Here is a 24,802-nt window from a genome sequence, read left to right as displayed (position 1 = left end):
AACAATGGTCCAGTACCTCTGTGTTGGTCTGGCTGTAACAATGGGCCAGTACCTCTGTGTTGGTCTGGCTGTAACAATGGGCCAGCAGGTGTTTGTGCAGGGCTGACAAGAGGTGGTGGAAGTGAGAGGGAGGATCTGTCTGTCTCTGGGACCGGCTGGACTGCTGCTTGTCACTGTTCTTCTCCAGCTCACCAAACGCCCGCTCCTGCAGGGCAGGGCAGGAAGCAGCCCATTATTACCCAGCGTTACAACCCTCTATTAAACTTTTGCTGACACATGTACAGACGAGAAGCTGGAGACATGGTGTTTTTAACGAACACCCATCAGGTTTCTAGGTGTACGGAGAAAAATGATCAATCATACAAAAAGGGAAAACTTACAGCATACTTGTGATGGTCCACAAACAATTTAATAGATCTCACAACCAACGTTTCTAATCTATTCCACACAAATAAGTGTAGCCTAGTGGTTAGAGCGTTGGACTAGTATCCCGAAAGGTTGCAAGTTCGAATCCCCGAGCTGACAAGGTACAAATCTGTGGTTCTGCCCCTGAACACACACTGTTCCTAGGCCGTCATTGAAAATAAGAGTTTGTTCTTAACTGACTTGCCAAGTTAAATAAAAGTAAAATAAATTAAATAAATACAAAAACTGCCAGTTGTACCGTGTAGAATCCGATGCTGAGCAACAGGGTCTTGAGCAGCATCTCAGCCAGGTGGAGATGGTCGTGGAGGGCCTCTGGGCTGGGGCTGGGCCGGTCTGGGCTGGAGGTCAGGGCCAGGGGTGGCCCCAGGGGGCCAGCCCCAGCAGTCAGCTCCCCAGGAGAGGAGTACCCCAGCAGAGAGGCCACATGGGACTGCTCCTGGAGGCTGTTCAGAACCATGTCCAACTGCAGACGCTAGGGGGGAGAGGAAGGTAGGACATGAAGGGTTAGGCTAGGTGTGTTTAGTTACCGGTCCTATAGAGAGGCTCTCTGGGCCCTGAGGTAGCAGTAGGCTAGGCTAGGTGTGTTTAGTTACCTATCCTATAGAAAGGCTCTCTGGGCCCTGAGGTAGCAGTAGGCTAGGCTAGGTGTGTTTAGTTACCTATCCTATAGAAAGGCTCTCTGGGCCCTGAGGTAGCAGTAGGCTAGGCTAGGTGTGTTTAGCTACCTGTCCTTTAGAGAGGCTCTCCCAGCTCTCTGGGCCCTGAGGTAGCAGTAGGCTAGGCTACGTGTGTTTAGCTACCTGGTCTTTAGAGGCCCTCCCAGTTCTCTGGGCCCTGAGGAAGCAGTAGGCTAGGCTAGGTGTGTTTAGCTACCTGGTCTTTAGAGGCTCTCCCAGCTCTTTAGGCCCTGAGGTAGCAGTAGGCTAGGCTAGGTGTGTTTAGCTACCTGGTCTTTAGAGGCTCTCCCAGCTCTCTGGGCCCTGAGGAAGCAGTAGGCTAGGCTAGGTGTGTTTAGCTACCTGTTCTTTAGAAAGGCTCTCTGGGCCCTGAGGTAGCAGTAGGCTAGGCTAGGTGTGCTAAGTTACTTGTCCTATAGAGAGGCTCTCCCAGCTCTGGGCCCTGAGGTAGCAGTAGGCTAGGCTAGGTGTGTTTAGCTACCTGGTCTTTAGAGAGGGTCTCTGGACCCTGAGGTAGCAGAAGGCTAGGCTAGGTGTGTTTAGCTACCTGTTCTTTAGAGAGGGTCTCTGGACCCTGAGGTAGCAGAAGGCTAGGCTAGGTGTGTTTAGCTACCTGTTCTTTAGAGAGGGTCTCTGGACCCTGAGGTAGCAGTAGGCTAGGCTAGGTGTATTTAGCTACCTGTCCTTTAGAGAGGCTCTCCCAGCTCTGGGCCCTAAGGTAGCAGTAGGCTAGGCTAGGTGTGTTTAGCTACCTGTCCTTTAGAGAGGCTCTCCCAGCTCTCTGGGCCCTGAGGTAGCAGTGAGTGGAGCAGTTCAGTTCTCTCCCTGAGGGGGGGCAACAGCAGAGATGCTCCGATGGACAGAGTGTTCATCACCGCCTGGGGAACACACACAACACACACCTTAGTGATAGTTCAGCACGGGCTGGGGACCTCTGAGGATATATACAACAGAACATAGTAGACTGAATGCCTGCAAACAATTGCATTAGTAGTTCTAATGAGTCTATTGAAAAGCTTAAAATATTTACTACCATTTTAGTTACTTCTTTCACAAATCTAGCTACGGTGTCTTTATTAAGATAAGCTCGATATGGTGACATTGATCGTGTCTGTTTTACCTGTTGTATGGATTCAGGTACACTGGAGTCTATGAGCCTGAAGAGCAGGTTTCGGAGGGGCCTCCCTTGGGCCCCTAGTACTGTGGCCCCTGTGCCCCCAGCATGGGCTAGAGAGAGGTGTATGGACAGCAGCTTCATACACAGCAAGACAAACTGGTGGTGCTCCCTGAGAGACAGAGAGAGAGAAAGATAGAAAGAGAAGAGAGAGGCAGAGGGAGGGGAGAGAGAGAGAGGAGAGAGAGAGCAAGAGATAGTGAGTCTCAGTAACTGTCCTTCAGATGAGGCCATATGTCCTCCAGCTTCACTACATGCCTCTAGACTTGTGCCAAGTTTCCCCTTGAATAGAGGGAGGGAGCGAGGAAGAGACAGAGGGAGCGTTCATAACCATATAAAATGATCACTCCTCTCAAGAGAGGCATTTGTGCTAATGTTGTGTTGGTAAGATCATTGGCCCTGTTATCTCAAAAGTGATTACAGTAAGACAAGGTGTAAATGCTTACTCTGTTTTGACATACACAAGTAGGTTTGTTGACCACTGCAGGAATTGAACCCATGACCTTGGTCTTACTAGAGTCACGCTCTTACTAACAGGGGGCATGTTCAACCTCTTCGGAGAGGAAAGGGATATGTTGTTCAACCTCTTTGGAGAGGAAGGGGATATGTTGTTCAACCTCTTCGGAGAGGAAGGGGATATGTTGTTCAACCTCTTTGGAGAGGAAGGGGATATGTTGTTCAACCTCTTGGAGAGGAAGGGGATATGTTGTTCAACCTCTTCGGAGAGGAAGGGGATATGTTGTTCAACCTCTTCGGAGAGGAAGGGGATATGTTGTTCAACCTCTTTGGAAAGGAAGGGGATATGTTGTTCAACCTCTTCGGAGAGGAAGGGGATATGTTGTTCAACCTCTTCGGAGAGGAAGGGGATATGTTGTTCAACCTCTTCGGAGAGGAAGGGGATATGTTGTTCAACCTCTTTGGAAAGGAAGGGGATATGTTGTTCAACCTCTTCGGAGAGGAAGGGGATATGTTGTTCAACCTCTTCGGAGAGGAAGGGGATATGTTGTTCAACCTCTTGGAGAGGAAAGGGATATGTTGTTCAACCTCTTTGGAGAGGAAGGGGATATGTTGTTCAACCTCTTGGAGGGGAAGGGGGCATGTTGTTTTACCTCCTGGAGGGGATGAGTGCAGGGGGCATGTTGTACCTCTTGGAGGGGATGGGTGCAGGGGGCATGTTGTTTTACCTCCTGGAGGGGATGAGTGCAGGGGGCATGTTGTTTTACCTCCTGGAGGGGATGAGTGCAGGGGGCAAGTGGTACCTCTTGGAGGGGATGAGTGCAGGGGGCATGTTGTTTTACCTCCTGGAGGGGATGAGTGCAGGGGACATGTTGTACCACTTGGAGGGGATGGGTGCAGGGGGCATGTTGTTTTACCTCTTGGAGGGGATGGGTGCAGGGGGCATGTTGTTTTACCTACTGGAGGGGATGAGTGCAGGGGGCATGTTGTACCTCTTGGAGGGGATGAGTGCAGGGGGCATGTTGTACCTCTTGGAGGGGATGGGTGCAGGGGACATGTTGTTTTACGTCCTGGAGGGGATGGGTGCAGGGGGCATGTTGTACCTCTTGGAGGGGATGAGTGCAGGAGGCATGTTGTACCTCTTGGAGGGGATGAGTGCAGGAGGCATGTTGTACCTCTTGGAGGGGATGAGTGCAGGAGGCATGTTGTTTTACCTCCTGGAAGGGAAGGGTGCAGGGGGCATTTCTCCTCCTATCCCGTCACAGTATCTCTCCAGGAAACTACGAAGGTAGGTAAAGGTGCTCTCCTCCAGGTCCACACAGAACGGTCTATGCCATGCCACCAACTGCCTGTCCAGCCCAGGAGAAAATAAAAAATGAAATAAGGAAATAAATAATGAAACAAGCAACCTGCCTGTCCAGGAATAACTCATTTTTATAAACAAATCAATGAATAATGCAATGCCTGAGCTGCAAGATGAGATCAGAAGAACACAGATACAAGAGGACAAATAGCTGTCAGACGGAATATATTTTTTTTGCTTTTTTCATCCATCAAACAAGGATAGAATGTGGCTTTGAATACATATAGCTAGCTTGACTGTTTTCAATTCAAACGGTTACTCTTTCTGGGTAGTGTTCAGGAGGCATCACTGGCTTTGAATACATATCGCTAGCTTGACTGTTTTCAATTCAAACGGTTACTCTTTCTGGGTAGTGTTCAGGAGGCATCACTGGAAGAGAAAACGCTGAAACAGGGAGGTAAAAAAACCATTTGAACTTGTCCAATAAATACTTGTTTTCCAAATGAACAAAGACCCCGAGGTCCTCCTTCATACCTGTCGGTGGGGACAGCGGTCCAGGCCAGGCTGTGGGAAGTGCCAGCGGTGATCTGCTGGATTGACACTCCTTCTAGACCAATCACTTTCTTCGGCTTGGTGACGGGTGTAGAGGTGTGTCCCTGGCCACACTGCCCCATGGCATTGTTCCCCCAAGCATACACCTCATTTTCTGACAGGAGGAAGGGAATAGAAGAATGTGCATGTGTCCAATTTTTCAATGTCTTCAAGTCAAGTTTATGTTATTACAAGTAGCCGAAAAAGTCATACGTTTTGCTAAACACTTTAATGTCAGGAGGCTTTAAAATGTGATATAATTCAGCAATAAGGCACGAGGGGGTGTGGTATATGGTCAATATACCACGGCTAAGGGCTGTTCTTAATCACGACGCAACGCGGAGTGCCTGGATAAAGCCATTAGCCGTGGTATATTAGGCATATACCACAAACCACCGAGGTGCCTTATCGCTATTATAAACTGGTTACCAACGTAATTTGTCATACCCGTGGTATACGGTCTGATATATCACGGCTGTCAGCCAATCGGCATTCAGGGCTCGACCCATCCAGTTAATCATAAAGTTTATACTGTGTTATTGTCGGTATTTACTGGATCCGTATGACGAGGAGGACGGATGGTAGGCTAAACGGTTTCATTGTAGACCCATGAAGAACTTTCACAAACATGGCCACCTGTTAGTCTCTCACCATGAGACAGAGCCAGACAGTGGCTGTCCCCACAGGAAATATCAATAATCTTGGTCACACTGAGCTCTTCGATGAACCTGGGTCTCAGAGATGTGGTTTCAGAGGAACCACAGCCCAAACATGAACCACAGCCCCACGCAAATACCTGAGAGGGAACAATGAGATCAGGGTTCAGGAACAGTAGACAAAATTACTGAGAGGGAACAATGAGATCAGGATTCAGGAACAGTAGACAAAATGACTGAGAGGGAACAATGAGGTCAGGGTTCAGGAACAATAGACAAAATGACAGAGGGAACAATGAAATCACGGTTCAGGAACAGTAGACAAAATGACTGAGAGGGAACAATGAGATCAGGGTTCAGGAACAGTAGACAAAATTACTGAGAGGGAACAATGAGGTCAAGGTTCAGGAACAATAGACAAAATGACAGAGGGAACAATGAGATCACAGTTCAGGAACAGTAGACAAAATGACTGAGAGGGAACAATGAGATCAGGGTTCAGGAACAGTAGACAAAATGACTGAGAGGGAACAATGAGGTCAGGGTTCAGGAACAGTAGACAAAATGACTATGAGGCCTTTAGCTGTGATTTTGCATGAGAAAATAAGACTGAATGTGTTCATGTAAAATGTATGTTAATATTTTACCTAACACAGTGTTTATTTAGCTGGTTTAAAGCTGACATACTGTAGCAGGATGAGCAGATATCACATGTTTTTAAAAAAATGAACTAGTGAGCAGTACTGTACCTGTCCAGCAGAGGTCAGAGCCAGAGATGACTGGCTCCCGGCACACACCTTCCTGATGATGAACCCATGCAGTGCTTCGATCACCTTGGGCCGGTACACACGGTTAGTGTCCCCGTGACCCAGTTTACCTGCCACACAAATACAGCAAAATCAGTCACGCTGAACAATGTGGTAACCTGGTCCCAGATCAGTTTGTGGTTGTTGCCAATTCCGTTGCAGATTGTTGTTTGGCACGACAATTTCAGACTGACGCCCAGACTAACCATGACCGTAGCTACTGTAAAACAGACGGTGTGAAATGGAGGAAGGGAGCATGCGTGATAAGAGTATTTTAATAATGTGTCCTGTTAGTGTCTGGTATTTAGAGGAGAGATTAAGTGAAATGTCATATACTGTACAAGTGATTGGACCAGCCCAGGGACATTATCAGCTCTGTCTCAACTGTTCATCTCCCCCTCCGAAGGACATTATCGTCTCTGAATTACTGACGGGCCGCCCCTAGAAGGGTAGGTAACAACACACCCGCTACGCTGATCCTCAACACAGGGGCCCCTCAGGGGTGCGTACTCAGGCCCCTCCTGTACTCCTTGTTCACTCATGACTGCACGGCCAGGCACGACTCCAATACCATCATTAAATTTGCCGATGACACAACAGTGGTAGGCCTGAATCTCCGACAACGATGAGACAGCCTATAGGGAGGTCAGAGACCTGGCCGTGTGGTGCCAGGACAACAACATGATCAAGATAAAGGAGATGATTGTGGACTACAAGAAAAAGAGGACCGAGCACGCCCCCATTCTCATTGACGGGGCTGCAGTGGAGCAGGTTGAGAGCTTCAAGTTCCTTGGTGTCCACATCAACAACAAACTAACATGGTCCAAGCACACCAAGACAGTCATGAAGAGGGCACGACAAAACCTATTCCCCCTCAGGAGACTGAAAAGATCTGGCATGGGTCCTCGGATCCTCAAAAGGTTCTACAACTGCACCGTCAAGAGCATCCTGACTGGTTGCATCACTGCCTGGTATGGCAACTGCTCGGCCTCGAACCGCAAAGCACTACAGAGAGTAGTGTGTACGGCCCAGTACATCACTGGGGCCAAGCTTCCTGCCATCCAGGACCTCTATACCAGGCGGTGTCAGAGGAATGCCCTGTCTGGGTCCAAGAGGCTTCTAAACAGCTTCTACCCCCTAGCCAGGTGACTCCTGAACTCCTGACATCTATGCATAGTCACTTTAATTAACTCTACCTACATGTACATACTACCTCAACTAACCGGTGCCCCCGCACATTGACTCTGTACCGGCACCCCACTGTATATCTTGTTATTTTTTAATCATTTAATCATTTGTTAATTACTTGTTACTTTTATCTCTTATTCTTATCCGTATTTTTATAAACTGCACTGTTGGTTAAGGGCTTGTAAGTCAGCATTTCACAGGTCTACTACACCTGTTGTATTCAGCATTTCACAGGTCTACTACACCGGTTGTATTCGGCGCATGTGACTAATCAAATTTGATTTGAATCAAACCGTTATCATCTCTGTATCATACTGTCATCTCCCTCGCCAAAGAACATTATCATCTCTGTATCATACTGTCATCTCCCTCGCCAAAGAACATTATCATCTCTGTATCATACTGTCATCTCCCTCGCCAAAGAACATTATCATCTCTGTATCAAACCGACATCTCTGTATCATACTGTTATCTCCCTCGCCAAAGAACATTATCATCTCTGTATCATACTGTTATCTCCCTCGCCAAAGAACATTATTGTCTCTGTATCATACTGTTATCTCCCTCGCCAAAGAACATTATCATCTCTGTATCAAACTGTCATCTCCCTCGCCAAAGAACATTATCATCTCTGTATCAAACGTCATCATCTCTGTATCATACTGTCATCTCCGTCGCCAAAGAACATTATCATCTCTGTATCATACTGTCATCTCCCTCGCCAAAGAACATTATCATCTCTGTATCATACTGTCATCTCCCTCGCCAAAGAACATTATCATCTCTGTATCATACTGTCATCTCCCTCGCCAAAGAACATTATCATCTCTGTATCATCCTGTCATCTCCGTCGCCAAAGAACATTATCATCTCTGTATCATACTGTCATCTCCCTCGCCAAAGAACATTATCATCTCTGTATCATACTGTTATCTCCCTCGCCAAAGAACATTATCATCTCTGTATCATACTGTTATCTCCCTCGCCAAAGAACATTATCATCTCTGTATCATACTGTCATCTCCCTCGCCAAAGAACATTATCATCTCTGTATCATACTGTCATCTCCCTCGCCAAAGAACATTATCGTCTCTGTATCATACTGTTATCTCCCTCGCCAAAGAACATTATCATCTCTGTATCATACTGTTATCTCCCTCGCCAAAGAACATTATCATCTCTGTATCATACTGTCATCTCCCTCGCCAAAGAACATTATCATCTCTGTATCATACTGTTATCTCCCTCGCCAAAGAACATTATCATCTCTGTATCATACTGTCATCTCCCTCGCCAAAGAACATTATCATCTCTGTATCATACTGTCATCTACCTCGCCAAAGAACATTATCATCTCTGTATCATACTGTCATCTCCCTCGCCAAAGAACATAATCATCTCTGTATCAAACTGTTATCTCCCCCTCAGAGAACCATTGTCAGCTCCGTATCATACCGTTATCTCCCCCTCAGAAGGATATTATCATCTCTGTATCAAACCGTTATCTCCCCCTCAGAGAACCATTGTCAGCTCCGTATCATACCGTTATCTCCCCCTCAGAAGGATATTATCATCTCTGTATCAAACCGTTATCTCCCCCTCAGAGAACCATTGTCAGCTCCGTATCATACCGTTATCTCCCCCTCCGAAAGACCACACCATGCGTCCGTCCTGAGCCACAGCCATGGTGTGAGAGCTACCGCAGGCCGCCTGACCCACTCCACTGATATCCTTCACCAGCGTAGGCACGTTACGACTGTGGCTGTCACTGTGGCCTGGAGAGACAGAGAAAGACTGTCATGACTGTGGCCGTCACTGTGGCCTGGAGAGACAGAGAAACATTGTCATGACTGTGGCTGTCACTGTGGCCTGGAAAGACAGAGAAAGATCGTCATGACTGTGTCCGTCACTGTGGCCTGGAGAGACAGAGAAAGACTGTCATGACTGTGGCCTAGAGAGACAGAGGGAAAGACTGTCATGACTGTGGCCTGGAGAGACAGAGGGAAAGACTGTCATGACTGTGGCCTGGAGAGACAGAGGGAAAGACGGTCATCGTCCATCGTCACTTTTACTTGTCTGATAATAAGCAGTTTTCAAATACATCTAGAAATCACTGAAAGTTGCTCTGTCTGATGATGATATATGAATTGGCTTGCAGTGTCAATTCCATACAACGTTTGAAATGAAGGTTTGAAATGAAAAATGACAGGAACTCTACCCAGTCTGCCGAAGTCACCTTCTCCCCAGGTGTACAGCTCTCCATCGTTGGTTACAGCAGCACTATGTCTGTAGCCAGCAGAGACACACACCACAACCTGAAAGTAGAAAACATTGACGAATCATATGAAAAGTGGGCAGTAGTTTTATTTTTATTTTATTTAATCTTTATTTAACCAGGTAGGCTAGTTGAGAACAATTTCTCATTTACAACTGTGACCTGGCCAAGATAAAGCAAAGCAGTGTGACACAGACAACAACACAGAGTTACACATTGGATAAACAAAAAACAAGCCAATAACACAAACAAGTCAATGACACAGTAGAGAAAAGAAAGTCTATATACATTGTGTGCAAAAGGCATGAGGAGGTGGGCAATAAATAGGCCATAGGAGCGAATAATTACAATTTAGCAGATTAACACTGGAGTGATAAATGAGCAGATGATGATGTGCAAGTAGAGATACTGGTGTGCAAAAGAGCAGAACATTAAATAAAAACTATATGGGGATGAGGTAGGTAGATTGGGTGGGCTATTTACAGATGGACTATGTACAGCTGTAGCGATCGGTTAGCTGCTCAGATAGTTGATGTTTAAAGTTGGTGAGGGAAATAAAAGTCTCCAACTTCGGCGATTTTTACAATTCGTTCCAGTCACTGACAGCAGAGAACTGGCAGGAAAGCCGGCCAAATTATGTGTTTGCTTTGGGGATGATCACTGAGATATACCTGCTGGAGCGCGTGCTACGGGTGGGTGTTGTTATCGTGACCAGTGAACTGAGATAAGGCGGAGCTTTAGCTAGCATAGACTTATAGATGACCTGGAGCCAGTGGGTCTGGCGACGAATATGTAGCGAGGGCCAGCCGACTAGAGCATATAGGTCGCAGTGGTGGGTGGTATAAGGTGATTTGGTAACAAAACGGATGGCACTGTGATAGACTGCATCCAGTTTGTTGAGTAGAGTGTAGGAAGCTATTTTATAGATGACATCGCCGAAGTCGAGAATCTGTAGGATAGTCAGTTTTACTAGGGTAAGTTTGGCGGCGTCAGTGAAGGTACGTGGTACGTCTCGTACCTCTAGACCACGCTGTGACGTCTCGTACCTCTAGACCACGCTGTGACGTCTCGTACCTCTAGACCACGCTGTGACGTCTCGTACCTCTAGACCACGCTGTGACGTCTCGTACCTCTAGACCACGCTGTGACGTCTCGTACCTCTAGACCACGCTGTGACGTCTCGTACCTCTAGACCACGCTGTGACGTCTCGTACCTCTAGACCACGCTGTGACGTCTCGTACCTCTAGACCACGCTGTGACTAACAGACTTATACCTCTAGACCACGCTGTGACGTCTCGTACCTCTAGACTACATCCACCCTAAAACACAATGAGCACGGGTTAGTCTCCATTGCATGCTTACCTTCCCCAGCAGAGGTCCTTGTATTATCTTGGGGTATTTCTGAGTGGCACTGTTTCCATGTCCCAACTTCCCATAGTCTCCGTCGCCCCAACTGAAGACCTCTCCCTCCCCCGTGACAGCCAGGGTGTGGCCATCAGAGCCCTTGGACGAGGAAACCTAAAGCACAAAACAGGACAGCACGACAAACAGTTCAAATCAGCAGGTGGCCCTATCGCCTCTGACCACAGACCATCCACAGTCACGTTCTGTACATTTACCAACTATTCTACATGTTGAATCTCCGGAGTTCGTCGACACCCAACAGGTGATCTACTGCACAGGGTGAGTCTTTTACCTTACACATGTTCCTCGGGGGCTCCAGGGCCAGCTTCTTGGGCATGGACTGGTTGTTGGAGTCGCCCAGACCCAGCCGGCCATAGCTGCCCTTCCCACAAGCCTTCACTGAGCCGTCCGCGGACACAGAGAACGTGCAGTACTGTCCCGCTTCAATCTAGAACGGAGGAAAGAGGAAGTGGAAAGAGAAAACATGTCATTCAACAGAACTAATCATCTCAAACTGGACATGACATTTTATGACATTATTTCTGATTCAGTCAAATGCATTTAGCTGCAAGTAATCAACTTGTTGTCCTGTTTCCGTGAGCTGATCAAAGAGACAGATAAAGCTGTGTTTTTAATATACGCTTTGGTAAGTGTATACTATAACTCGGAGATGACAGAACAGATTGCGGTCCATTATGTCAGACAGACGCCCGATTCACACTAGAGAGCCCACCTGAACCGTACTGTGCTGGCTCACATATTTACTTTTTCACATAGTCCTTTCCAGCAAAGTTCCAGTAACTATGGTGGATTCATAGCCAGGCTAGCCCAGTACAGCTCGGCTTGATGTTATTTGGCCCTACAGTGTGAAAGAGGCTCGACAGGGTTGTAGAGTACCATTTGAGCGTCGCTGAAGCCCTGTGCCAGTTTGGGCTGTAGGATCTTCTCCAAGGTGCCCTCAGCCAGCTGGTGAGAGCTGTTGCTGCCCCACACATACACCATGACAGCATCGTTCTCCACTCCACCAGGGGTGGCCGAGCCCGCGCTGCACGAACACAAGCAGTTGGACGCCAGGTTACAGATCTGATGGGGAAAGGAAGGACATTTACATACACTGCTGCAGTGTCTTTAATCTGTCAATCGTAAACTAGAAGTCACAGATAAACCGTCTGTCTTGCTTGATGTAAAATATTTAGTAAGTGTTACTGTATGTTTGTCTTTCGATCCGTATCCTACAGTATAACTGACAGAAATAATAAGCCCTCAGGGGATGAATGAAGTTCACTGAACCGTATTGAACACAATACTGCCATAGCTTTACACTGTCAGTCATCATTCAGATCCAGAACTAGAAAACACAGATATTCCTAATTGCTTTAGTCCAACCAACCTCTTCAAACAGGCAGAGAGCAACGTGGGAGAGACTGCAGAGTCCATCTGCATCCTTCTTCAGGGCCTGAGAATTGAGAGAATCTCCACGGAAACCCTAAGGGAATAAGAACAGAACATTAGAGGGTACTGTTCCAGGACATTAACAGATCATTAGAGGGTACTGTTCCAGGACACTAACAGAACATTAGAGGGTACTGTTCCAGGACATTAACAGATCATTAGAGGGTACTGTTCCAGGACATTAACAGATCATTAGAGGGTACTGTTCCAGGACACTAACAGAACATTAGAGGGTACTGTTCCAGGACACTAACAGAACATTAGAGGGTACTGTTCCAGGACACTAACAGAACATTAGAGGGTACTGTTCTAGGACATTAACAGATCATTAGAGGGTACTGTTCCAGGACATTAACAGATCATTAGAGGGTACTGTTCCAGGACATTAACAGAACATTAGAGGGTACTGTTCCAGGACACTAACAGAACATTAGAGGGTACTGTTCCAGGACACTGACAGAACATTAGAGGGTACTGTTCCAGGACACTGACAGAACATTAGAGGGTACTGTTCCAGGACACTAACAGAACATTAGAGGGTACTGTTGAAGGACAATAACAGAACATTAGAGGGTACTGTTCCAGGACACTAACAGAACATTAGAGGGTACTGTTCCAGGACACTGACAGAACATTAGAGGGTACTGTTCCAGGACAATAACAGAACATTAGAGGGTACTGTTCCAGAACATTAGAGGGTACTGTTCCAGGACACTGACAGAACATTAGAGGGTACTGTTTCAGGACAATAACAGAACATTAGAGGGTACTGTTTCAGGACAATAACAGAACATTAGAGGGTACTGTTTCAGGACAATAACAGAACATTAGAGGGTACTGTTCCAGGACACTGACAGAACATTAGAGGGTACTGTTCCAGGACACTGACAGAACATTAGAGGGTACTGTTCCAGGACACTGACAGAACATTAGAGGGTACTGTTCCAGGACACTAACAGAACATTAGAGGGTACTGTTTCAGGACACTAACAGAACATTAGAGGGTACTGTTCCAGGACACTAACAGAACATTAGAGGGTACTGTTCCAGGACACTAACAGAACATTAGAGGGTACTGTTCCAGGACACTAACAGAACATTAGAGGGTACTGTTCCAGGACACTAACAGAACATTAGAGGGTACTGTTCCAGGACACTGACAGAACATTAGAGGGTACTGTTCCAGGACACTGACAGAACATTAGAGGGTACTGTTCCAGGACACTAACAGAACATTAGAGGGTACTGTTTCAGGACACTAACAGAACATTAGAGGGTACTGTTCCAGGACACTAACAGAACATTAGAGGGTACTGTTCCAGGACACTAACAGAACATTAGAGGGTACTGTTCCAGGACACTAACAGAACATTAGAGGGTACTGTTCCAGGACACTAACAGAACATTAGAGGGTACTGTTCCAGGACACTGACAGAACATTAGAGGGTACTGTTCCAGGACACTGACAGAACATTAGAGGGTACTGTTCCAGGACACTAACAGAACATTAGAGGGTACTGTTGAAGGACAATAACAGAACATTAGAGGGTACTGTTCCAGGACACTAACAGAACATTAGAGGGTACTGTTTCAGGACAATAACAGAACATTAGAGGGTACTGTTCCAGGACACTGACAGAACATTAGAGGGTACTGTTCCAGGACACTAACAGAACATTAGAGGGTACTGTTGAAGGACAATAACAGAACATTAGAGGGTACTGTTCCAGGACACTAACAGAACATTAGAGGGTACTGTTTCAGGACAATAACAGAACATTAGAGGGTACTGTTCCAGGACACTGACAGAACATTAGAGGGTACTGTTCCAGAACATTAGAGGGTACTGTTCCAATTATAGAAAACACACTAAAACAATACCACATAAAAAAAACTCAATACCAGTCTGTTGGGAAAACCATAAAACAATACCACAGAAATAATATCTCAATACCAGTCTGTTGAGAACACCATAAAACAATACCACAGAAATAATATCTCAATACCAGTCTGTTGAGAACACCATAAAACAATACCTCAATACCAGTCTGTTGAGAACACCATAAAACAATACCACATAAATAATATCTCAATACCAGTCTGTTGAGAACACCATAAAACAATAACCACATAAATAATATCTCAATACCAGTCTGTTGAGAACACCATAAAACAATACCACAGAAATAATATCTCAATACCAGTCTGTTGGGAAGACCATAAAACAATACCTCAATACCAGTCTGTTGAGAACACCATAAAACAATACCACAGAAATAATATCTCAATACCAGTCTGTTGAGAACACCATAAAACAATACCTCAATACCAGTCTGTTGAGAACACCATAAAACAATACCACATAAATAATATCTCAATACCAGTCTGTTGAGAACACCATAAAACAATAACCACAGAAATAATATCTCAATACCAGTCTGTTGAGAACACCATAAAACAATAACCACATAAATAATATCTCAATACCAGTCTGTTGAGAACACCATAAAACAATACCACAGAAATAATATCTCAATACCAGTCTGTTGAGAACACCATAAAACAATAACCACATAAATAATATCTCAATACCAGTCTGTTGAGAACACCATAAAACAATAACCACAGAAATAATATCTCAATACCAGTCTGTTGGGAACACCATAAAACAATAACCACAGAAATAATATCTCAATACCAGTCTGTTGAGAACACCATAAAACAATAACCACAGAAATAATATCTCAATACCAGTCTGTTGAGAACACCATAAAACAATAACCACAGAAATAATATCTCAATACCAGTCTGTTGAGAACACCATAAAACAATACCACAGAAATAATATCTCAATACCAGTCTGTTGAGAACACCATAAAACAATAACCACATAAATAATATCTCAATACCAGTCTGTTGAGAACACCATAAAACAATAACCACAGAAATAATATCTCAATACCAGTCTGTTGGGACATTACCACCCTGTCATATATATCTACATTTCGAGATCCACTTGAAAAGTTGCTGGTGGAGTTCTTTATCACCCAGAAGATAAAAGCTTTCTGTGGAACATTTCCTATTGATTAAGTGACTCGTAAATCAAGTGGACACACAGCCAGACGAGGCAGCACCACCACACTGAGGAATGGCCCAGGCTTTTAGCTCCAGGCATCAGGCCAGGATACACAGTAAAATGAAAAAAAGTAAATATGATTTACAACGAGGGGACATGTTATGCCGCCACTCGCTGCATTAGTACCCTCTCCACAATAGACACACTGAGTGTACAAAACATTAAGAACACCTGCTCTTTCCATGACAGAGACAGACCAGGTGAATCCAGGTGAAAGCTGTGATTCCTTATGGATGTCACTTGTTAAATCCTTATTTTTAAATGGATTAAGTCGTTTTTTTCCCCTAAACAATCTACACATAATTCATTACAAATACAAAACAAATATTACATTTACATAAGTATTCAGACCCTTTACTCAGTACTTTGTTGAAGCACATTTGGCAGTGACTATAGCCTTGAGTCTTCTTGGGTGTGACGCTACAAGCTTGGCACGCCTGTATTTGGTGAGATTCTCCCATTCTTCTCTGCAGATCCTCTCAAGCTGTGTCAGATTGGATGGGGAGAGTTGCTGCAAAGCTATTTTCAGGTTTCACCAGAGATGTTCGATCGGGATCAAATCTGGGCTCATGCTGGGCCACTCAAGGACATTCAGAGACTTGGCCCGAAGCCACTCCTGCGTTTTCTTGGCTGTGTGCTTAGGGTCGTTGTCCTATTGGAAGGTGAACCGTCGCCCCAGTCTGAGGTCCTGAGCGCTCTGGAGCAAGTTTTCATCAAGGATCTCTCTATACTTTGCTCTGTTCATCTTTCCCTCGACCCTGACTAGTCTCCCAGTCTCTGCGGCTGAAAAACATCCCCACAGCATGATGCAGCCAGAGAATCTTGTTTCTCATTGTCAGAGTCCTTTAGGTGCCTTTTGGTAAACTCCAAGCGGGCTGTCATGTCTTTTACTGAGGAACGGCTTCCGACTGGCCACTCTACCATAAAGGCCTGATTGGTGGAGTGCTGCAGAGATGGCAGTCCTTCTGGAAGGTTCTCCCATCTCTAAAAAGGACCTCTAGAGCTCTGTCATAGTGACCATCAGGCTCTTGGTCACCTTCCTGACCAAGGCCTTCTCTCCCGATTGCTCAGTTTGGCCGGGCAGCCAGCTCTAGGAAGAGTCTTAGTGGTTCCAAAATTCATCCATTTAAGAATGATGGAGGACACTGTGTTCTTGGGGACATTCAAGGCTGCAGGAATGTGTTGGTACTAGTGGTCGACCGATTAATCGGAATGGCTGATTAATTAGGGCTGACAATCGGAAATCTGTATTTTTGGGCGCCGATTTTTTTTACACCTTTATTTAACTAGGCAAGTCAGTTCATTTAGAACACATTCTTATTTTCAATGACGGTCTAGGAACGGTGGGTTAACTGCCTCGTTCAGGGGCAGAACGACAGATTTTCACCTTGTCAGCTCGGGGGATCCAATCTTGTAACTTTACAGTTAACTAGTCCAACGCAATAACGACCTGCCTCTCTCTCGTTGCACTCCACAAGGAGACAACCTGTTACGCGAATGCAGTAAGTAAAGGTAAGTTGCTAGCTAGCATTAAACTTATCTTATAAAAAACAATCAATCATAATCACTAGTTAACTACACATGGTTGATGATATTACTAAATTGTATCTAGCGTCTCCTGTCTTGCATATAATCTGACTGAGCATACAAGCATACAAGTATCTAATTATCTGACTGAGCGGTGGTAGGCAGAAGCAGGCGCGTAAACATTCATTCAAACAGCACTTTCGTATGTTTTGCCAGCAGCTCTTCGTTGTGCGTCAAGCATTGCGCTGTTTATGACTTCAAGCCTATCAACTGCCGAGATGAGGCTGGTGTAAACGAAGTGAAATGGCTAGCTAGTTAGCGCGCGCTAATAGCGTTTCAAACGTCACTCGCTCTGAGCCTTCTAGTAGTTGTTCCCCTTGCTTTGCATGGGTAACGCTGCTTCGATGGTGGCTGTTGTCGTTGTGTTGCTGGTTCGAGCCCAGGGAGGAGCGAGGAGGGACGGAAGCTATACTGTTACACTGGCAATACTAAAGTGCCTATAAGAACATCCAATAGTCAAAGGTATATGAAATACAAATGGTATTGAGGGAAATAGTCGTATAATTCCTATAATAACTACAACCTAAAACTTCTTACCTGGGAATATTGAAGACTCATGTTAAAAGGAACCACCAGCTTTCATATGTTCTCATGTTCTGAGCAAGGAACTGAAACGTTAGCTTTCTTACATAGCACATATTGCACTTTTACTTTCTTCTCCAACACTTTGTTTTTGCATTATTTAAACCAAATTAAATGCTTCATTATTTACTTGAGGCTAAATTGATTTTATTGATGTATTATATTAGGTTAAAATAAGTGTTCATTCAGTATTGTTGTAATTGTCATTATTACAAATAAAAACAGCTTATTTTTTATTTTTTTTTATTTATTTTTTTTATTTGTATTTTTTTAAATCGGCCGATTAATCGGCATCGGTTTTTTTGGTCCTCCAATAATCGGTATCGGTATTGAAAAATCATAATCGGTCGACCTCTAGTTGGTACCCTTCCCCAGATCTGTGCCTTGACACAATCCTCCTGTCAGAGCTCTACGGACAATTCATTCAACCTGGTTTTTGCTCTGACATGCACTGTCAACTGTGGGACTACATACAGACCTGTACCTTTCCAAATCATATCCAATCTATTCATTGGACTCCAACCAAGTTGTGGAAATAACTTCAGGATGATCAATGTAAACAGGATCCACCTGAGCAAAATGTTTAGTCTTATAGCAAAAGGTCTGAATAGTTATAGTTTACAAACATTTCTAAAAACCTGTCTAAGCTTTATTATTGGCTATTGTGTGTAGATAGATTAGGATTTTTTTTTTTATTTAATACATTTTAGAATACTTTCCGAATGCACTGTATATAAATAAATAATTTACTGAGCTCTCTTATAATCGCTCAGGTATAGGACAGACATTTCAAAAATAACGTCATTTTGATTGGATTTTGACTATGTTTTTCTATCTACGAATCTGTTATTCATTGCGTTTCTATTGGCTAATAGCAGTAAGCCAAAATTAAATGTTTGATCAAATTATATTATATATATATTATTATATATATATATATTATTATAATATATTTATTTTATTTCTTTTTTTTTTCTATACAGTACCATTCAAAAGTTTGAACATACCTACTCATGGGTTTTCTTTATTTTGTACTATTCTCTACATTGTAGAATCAATTATATACATTTTTGTTAGATTTGTTCAACACTTTTTTGGTTACTACATGATTCCATATGTATTTGTATGTATTATGTACTTATTATTATTATTATTATTATTATTATTATTATTAATAATAATTCATACTTATGTCATGCAATAACATGCAAATTAATTACTTAAAAATCATACAATGTGATTTTCTGGAATTTTGTTTTAGATTCCGTCTCTCACAGTTGAAGTGTACCTATGATAAAAATTACAGACCTCTACATGCTTTGTAAATAGGAAAACCTGCAAAATCGGCAGTGTATCAAATACTTGTTCTCCCCACTGTACCTAAAGGGGTCCTAAAATACTAAATTAAATCGCTAAATGATCCTTGGGTATGACCATCGTAAAATAATTCCATATGTTAGCTTAGTAGAACCCCCCACCCCCCAGCATTAGACTTTAGGGGTACCAAATGGCCCCCTATTCCCTATATAGTACAATACTTTTGACCAGAGACCCACTCACTATATAGTACACTACTTTTGACCTGAGCCCTATTCCCTTTATAGTACACGTCTTTTTACCTGAGCCGCTATACCATTTGGGATGCCCCCATAATCTATATAAATAGCAGAACACGATCACTGCTATTATTGATTAAACCTACCCTGAATAGAAAGTAGAAGGTCAAGGTGAGGGAACATACGTACCGAGTACTGCCTCATTTGAAGAAGTGTTTGATAGATGAGGTCATAGCCTACTCCTCCCTCTGACTGTAACTGTTGCGACCCCGTGGAGGTGGAGGAAGTTATAGAGGAAGAGGAGGCGGCCAGAGCCACCTCCACCCACTCCAGCAGGAATCTCAGGGAGCCCCTCTGTACAGCCAGGCCCAGCAGCAGCTCCAGAGCCAGCCTGCGTCCCGCCCGATCTGCCCCTCCACTCCCAGAGCTCACAGACGTCTTCTTCAGGAAGTCTGCCACCTGAGCCAGGCAGTCCAGCCCCACCACTGGGATCTTGTTCTCGTTGGCCAGAGAGAGAGGGGGCAGGGAGGCCAGGACGGAGGAAGCGGTAGCCAACACATCGTTACACAGCGCCACTCCGGGGTCCTCACGGGCGTACCGCCAGTTCTGCTGCAGCAGGGCGAAGAGGAGACTCAGTCCTGTCCGTACGCCCATCTCGATCAGAACGTCCGTCCCTGATTTAACTCTGGACCCTCCTCCAGGCAGCCAGGGCTCTGAGGCAGGCTCCATGGCCCCGCTGTCCTGGCTAGTCATGGTCTGAGGGGGAGCAGGAGCTCGGAAGCGGTCGTGGTACTTGCTGTGGAGGGCGTAGTATATCCGCTGGAGGACCACGAGGCGGTGGTGCAGGCCCAGGGCATAGGGGGTCCGGGCCAGCACACGGTGGGCCAGGCAGCGCTGGCTGTGGAGTAACGACGACAGGTACTCCTCCCGCTCCTCAGCAGCACTGGACTCATACTGGAAGTCTGGCAGGCGCGGGCCAATCAAGTCCTGAAATTAAAAACAAACCCTTCAATTGCAACTTATATTCAAGCATTTTGAATATACACCGAGTACACCAAACATTGGGAACACCTTCCTAATACTGAGCCTGGTCCCAGATCAGTCTGTGCTCTTGCCTGCTCCATTGCTGTTATTGTCATGACAATGAGTGACAGGGGGTTTGGCATGAGAACAAAAACGGTACTGGAACTCAGGCTATATAATATATGCAAGAGGGTACGAGTTGAGCACGTTCTGTTCCTTTACCATTACAGGCTGGGCCACCCCCACCACCTCCTTATTGTGTAGCAGTTTGGCGTAGAGTCCTGCAGCCCCCTGGCGCGTGGCCGTCTGGCTGTCCTCCGCCGCCCAGGAGCTGTTCAGATGCTCCTGCCACTTCAGCATCACGTGGGTCTGGCAAGGCACCATTTCTCCTGATCATTATCTACACTGTGGAGTTATTACAGCTGTCAGGAACAGATGAAGGGGAGAAAGAGAAAGCACCTTGGTTAATAAGGTTAGACTACGAGCTATAGATACCAAAATCAAGGCAGCATTTCTCCTGATCATTATCTACACTGGAGTTATTGCAGCTGTCAGGGACGGGACCGAAGGAGAGAGAGAAAACACCTTGGTTCATACAGTATAATTAGGTTATAAAGGGAAAATTATTAAACACCACCGCTATAAAAGCTATGGCCTATCACTGTATTTGGCTGTATGCCCCGACGAAAGTTGTGTTGAACGAAAGCTTAGCACATTAAAACCTCTACAGGATCAGTGTGCCCCCCGCGGGAAGGTTGAGCTAACGTAGGCTAATGCGATTAGCATGAGGTTGTAAGTAACAAAAACATTTCCCAGGACATAGACATATCTGATATTGGCAGAAAGATTAACAAGAATTTAAGCTAACTGCACTGTCCAATTTACAGTAGATATTACAGTGAAAGATTTCCATGCTATTGTTTGAGGAGAGGGCACATGAACTTGAAAATGTATTATTAAATCATTTAGGCACATTCGGGCAGTCTTGATACAACATTTTTAACAGAAATGCAATAGTTCATTGGACCAGTCTAAAACATTGCACATACACTGCTGCCATCTAGTGGACAAAATCTAAATTGCACCTGGGCTGGAATAATGCACTATGGCCTTTCACTTGCATTTCAAAGATGGTATAAAAGAAATACAACAAAAAACATTTTTTTTCTTTGTATTATCTTTTACCAGATCTATTGTGTTATATTCTCTTACATTCATTTCACATTTCCACAAACTTCAAAGTGTTTCCTTTCAAATGGTACCAATAATATGCATATCCTTGCTTCAGGTCCTGAGCTACAGGCAGTTAGATTTGAGTATGTCATTTTAGGCGAAAATAGGGGGGAGGAAGGGGCGGATCCTTAATTAAAACACTGAAACTTGAATCTGATTTAAAGTGGTCCGAAAGTCTTCTTAGGACATGAGATGACATGAAAATAGCTTAACTGAAATGTCCTTGGAGTCAAGGCCTTTCAGTAAAGGAATCCCTCGTCTTGATCTGATCGATATGGGTCTGTGACTTGTAAATGATTCATTTACATTACAGTTGGTGGCAGCAGTCACTGGTCAGCAGCTGGAAAGTACCAGTAGTACGGAAATATGATTCTCCATTTTAAATCCGTTTCAGTGTCACGCCACAGCACGGCAAGGCTTCGTCTAGCAGCAGGGCAGTAGGCACATGACCATGAATGTATGACACACTATCCCATTGAACCCAGTCCCTTCTTAACCCTCTATGTCTAGCCAACTAACCTTCCAGACGTCTTGTTCTACAATCTACTGCTTACAAACACTGCTTAGCACAACACCCCTCTCTGATCACAAGCCTTGAACTCCATTACGCTACACAACAAAACACCACAGCAGGCCTATTGATAATATTGATAATAGGCCTAAGACGTGATCATGTGAGCAAACAAAGCATGTCAAATTATGTTATTATTGCTGATAAAGGTAAGAGCAGGCTAATAAGAGTTTAATTGCGTTTTTGTTAGTCTTGGAGTACACTTGTTTTCCAAGCGCTGCCAACGCCTAGGGTAATATTGCCACCATCCCCTTGAACTGGTCAATAACTTGAGAGACTCTTAATTTCCCATTAGACAGATAAAAGTCAAACCTTTCAATGGTTACCTCAGTCTCTACAATGCCCAGAGGCCAACACAGTTGCTTGGATGAGACAGTCCAAGCACAGTAGTCTCTCTCTGGTCTAGCGGAGGGTATGGGGCATCCATACTTTCATACTGGAGTCAAATACAACCACCGACCGTTTCCTTGTTTTCCCTCGCTCTAAAATGACAACTCAGTGCATGTGTCAACTGAATGTCAGATTACGTTGATTACACTATGTCTTGGAGCCATTTTAGAGCAACAGAAACTAGGAAACAGTCAGTGGTTGTATTTGACTCAAGTTTATTTTTTTAACTATGGATTTCAGCAAACAAATACGAGCCCAGCTTTAAACAGGATAAACATAGGTACACAGTAAGGGTTTAAGATTTGACTTTTCAAGTATCGACTGACAGTGACTCGATGTAGTCGGAGCTTCAGTCCACCCACACTCGTTGCCGCTGAACTTGGCCTTGTACTTGTACGCGGAGTGTTGAGATTCCTCAGCAACATCACAACAGACAATTGAACTCGATGCACAGCACAGTACATTAAGAATTTCATCAGCCTTCATAGAACTTGAACTCTTACTGTAATACATTACCATGATGCAGCATTAGTGAAGTGAGAGCTAGCTATGGGCCGACTAATGTCTGAGAGTGAGCCTCTTCTCTCTTTTGCAGCTCAACAGTCAGGCATGAGGCAGGCAGCTTGCCTAGAGCACAGCCCTAGGACTGAGCCTGTATGGTTTCTAGTGGACAAAAATAACAGGAAGCGTCTTTTAAGAGAGGCAACAACGATACAGTAAAGTTCTTGACATAGCTAGGTCGGGCCTAACCTAGCCCTCCCTGGCTGACTCTGCGACATCCCTGAACCAGCACCTGACCAACCATCTGGATCAACAGACGGTCCTATATTGGGCATGGGGGGAGGGGGGGTATCATTATTAAAATAAATGTCAATTGGAGAGGCCTCACACTTTGTCTAGTATCAGGTTGACCTACAGCTCCAGACTGGTCAGGCGGTCTCTGATTATTTACTATATGCAAGAGCAAAATGTGCAGGTTAGGTTACATGTTACTAATAATAAAAGGCAAATAGTAAGGTGACCGGTGGCAATAAAACTTAGGTCGTCATACACAGAGTACTGAAATAACAGACCGTAGGGACGGTTTCCCAGACACTAATTAGGCCTAGTCCTAAAAAGTATGTTCAATACAAAATTGTCAATTGGAGCGAAGTATTTTGTTTTGTTGTTGTCTAGAACCAGGCCTAATTTTCTAGAACCAGGCATAATTGTCTAGAACCAGGCATAATTGGTGTTCATGAAACTAGCTAATGGAGTTAGTTTTATTTATATATTATATTTAACCTTTATTTAACTAGGAAGTCTCCCAGAGTCTCTTTTTCAAGGGAGACCTGGCCAAGAAGGCAGCAACAATCAGTACATTACAGAACTAAAACATACAATACAACACATGATCCAGCCTAAAAAAAAACTCCTCTGTAACAGTCTCACAACAATATTTTTAATTCATTCAGTGGCACTAATATATCTAGATGAAGCATGGATTGTAGACTATTCCATGCCTCTGTGGTGCACAAGAAGAGAAGGCAGTCTTGTCTAATACTGTGAATGCCCTGGGAACTTTAAGAAGCAACCACCTAGCAGACCGGGTATGGTAACTGCTGGTGGTGAAGGAGACCAGACTACAGAGATGAAGAAGGAGTTGACTCAAAAGGACATTGTAGATGATCACATACAAATGTATCTTTCTGCGCATATAAATTGAGGTCCAACCTACCATTTGGTACAAGGTGCAATGGTGGGTGAGTGACTTGGCATTTGTAATAAAGCGCATAATAAACAGAGTCCAGTCTCTGTAAGATGGAGGAGGTTGCATGCATATACAACAAGTCACCATAATTAATTACAGAGAGAACAGTGGCCTGAACAAGCTTATTTCTAGCCATAAGCTGGAAGCAAGCCTTTCATACGAGAATTGCCTCATACAGCAGTAAATAATGTATATCACTCAATCCCTATGTCAGATTTCAACATACCCTAGGACTAGCTAACAGTTACTAAGCTGAGATGCAACAGTAAGCTACAGTACGGTTAAATTCAGCTGCAAAATGGCCTAAAATCAATGCATGATGGGGTGGGACGAATGACGTGACAACAATGGCATGATTCCTCATTGTCAACAAACCAGTGGCAACTGTAACAATTGAGACAACAATTATTATTATTATTAGAGAGGTGCCTTTATTTATAAGTGTGTAATAAAAATATATATATATAATTTTTTTTTTTGCATATTCCAACTCCCTGAGACACCCGAGTGGGGTCACAGCCAGGGTCACTATTGGACAGCACCCCTGGAGCAACTAGTGTTAAG

At 44.4% G+C, this 24,802-nt stretch overlaps 1 protein-coding gene and 1 long non-coding RNA gene across 21 annotated transcripts in view; one reads left to right on the top strand and one right to left on the bottom strand.

Annotated features, from left to right (window-relative positions):
- The window catches only part of LOC149979068 (uncharacterized), a 96,489-nt gene that overhangs the window by 38,472 nt on the left and 33,215 nt on the right, over positions 1 to 24,802 (top strand). The window lies entirely within an intron of this gene.
- Positions 1 to 24,802, bottom strand: part of LOC110536778 (putative E3 ubiquitin-protein ligase HERC1) — a 103,403-nt gene that overhangs the window by 77,107 nt on the left and 1,494 nt on the right. For all 20 annotated transcript variants that reach the window (XR_016484866.1, XR_016484867.1, XM_036936839.2 and 17 more), the window contains exons 2-17: positions 20,517 to 20,716; positions 19,461 to 20,258; positions 12,349 to 12,444; positions 11,856 to 12,041; positions 11,251 to 11,406; positions 10,917 to 11,072; positions 9,496 to 9,592; positions 8,909 to 9,052; positions 6,033 to 6,160; positions 5,279 to 5,423; positions 4,571 to 4,742; positions 3,948 to 4,082; positions 2,224 to 2,389; positions 1,856 to 1,981; positions 665 to 898; positions 53 to 205 (exon numbers count right to left, since the gene is read on the bottom strand). Coding sequence is in view for 18 of the 20 variants with exons in the window: in XM_036936839.2 (XP_036792734.2) it covers positions 53 to 205; positions 665 to 898; positions 1,856 to 1,981; positions 2,224 to 2,389; positions 3,948 to 4,082; positions 4,571 to 4,742; positions 5,279 to 5,423; positions 6,033 to 6,160; positions 8,909 to 9,052; positions 9,496 to 9,592; positions 10,917 to 11,072; positions 11,251 to 11,406; positions 11,856 to 12,041; positions 12,349 to 12,444; positions 19,461 to 20,258; positions 20,517 to 20,678 (3,054 nt within the window). In the remaining 2 variants the exon portion in view is untranslated. The remainder of the gene's footprint in view (positions 1 to 52; positions 206 to 664; positions 899 to 1,855; positions 1,982 to 2,223; positions 2,390 to 3,947; positions 4,083 to 4,570; positions 4,743 to 5,278; positions 5,424 to 6,032; positions 6,161 to 8,908; positions 9,053 to 9,495; positions 9,593 to 10,916; positions 11,073 to 11,250; positions 11,407 to 11,855; positions 12,042 to 12,348; positions 12,445 to 19,460; positions 20,259 to 20,516; positions 20,717 to 24,802) is intronic.

The sequence above is a fragment of the Oncorhynchus mykiss genome, chromosome 12 (genome assembly GCF_057628025.1).
Source record: "Oncorhynchus mykiss isolate SJ-2025 chromosome 12, ASM5762802v1, whole genome shotgun sequence".
In the NCBI taxonomy this organism is placed as follows: Eukaryota; Metazoa; Chordata; class Actinopteri; order Salmoniformes; family Salmonidae; genus Oncorhynchus; species Oncorhynchus mykiss.
The sequence above is the reverse complement of the archived record's forward strand: the minus strand, read 5'-3'. Positions and strand labels throughout refer to the sequence as shown.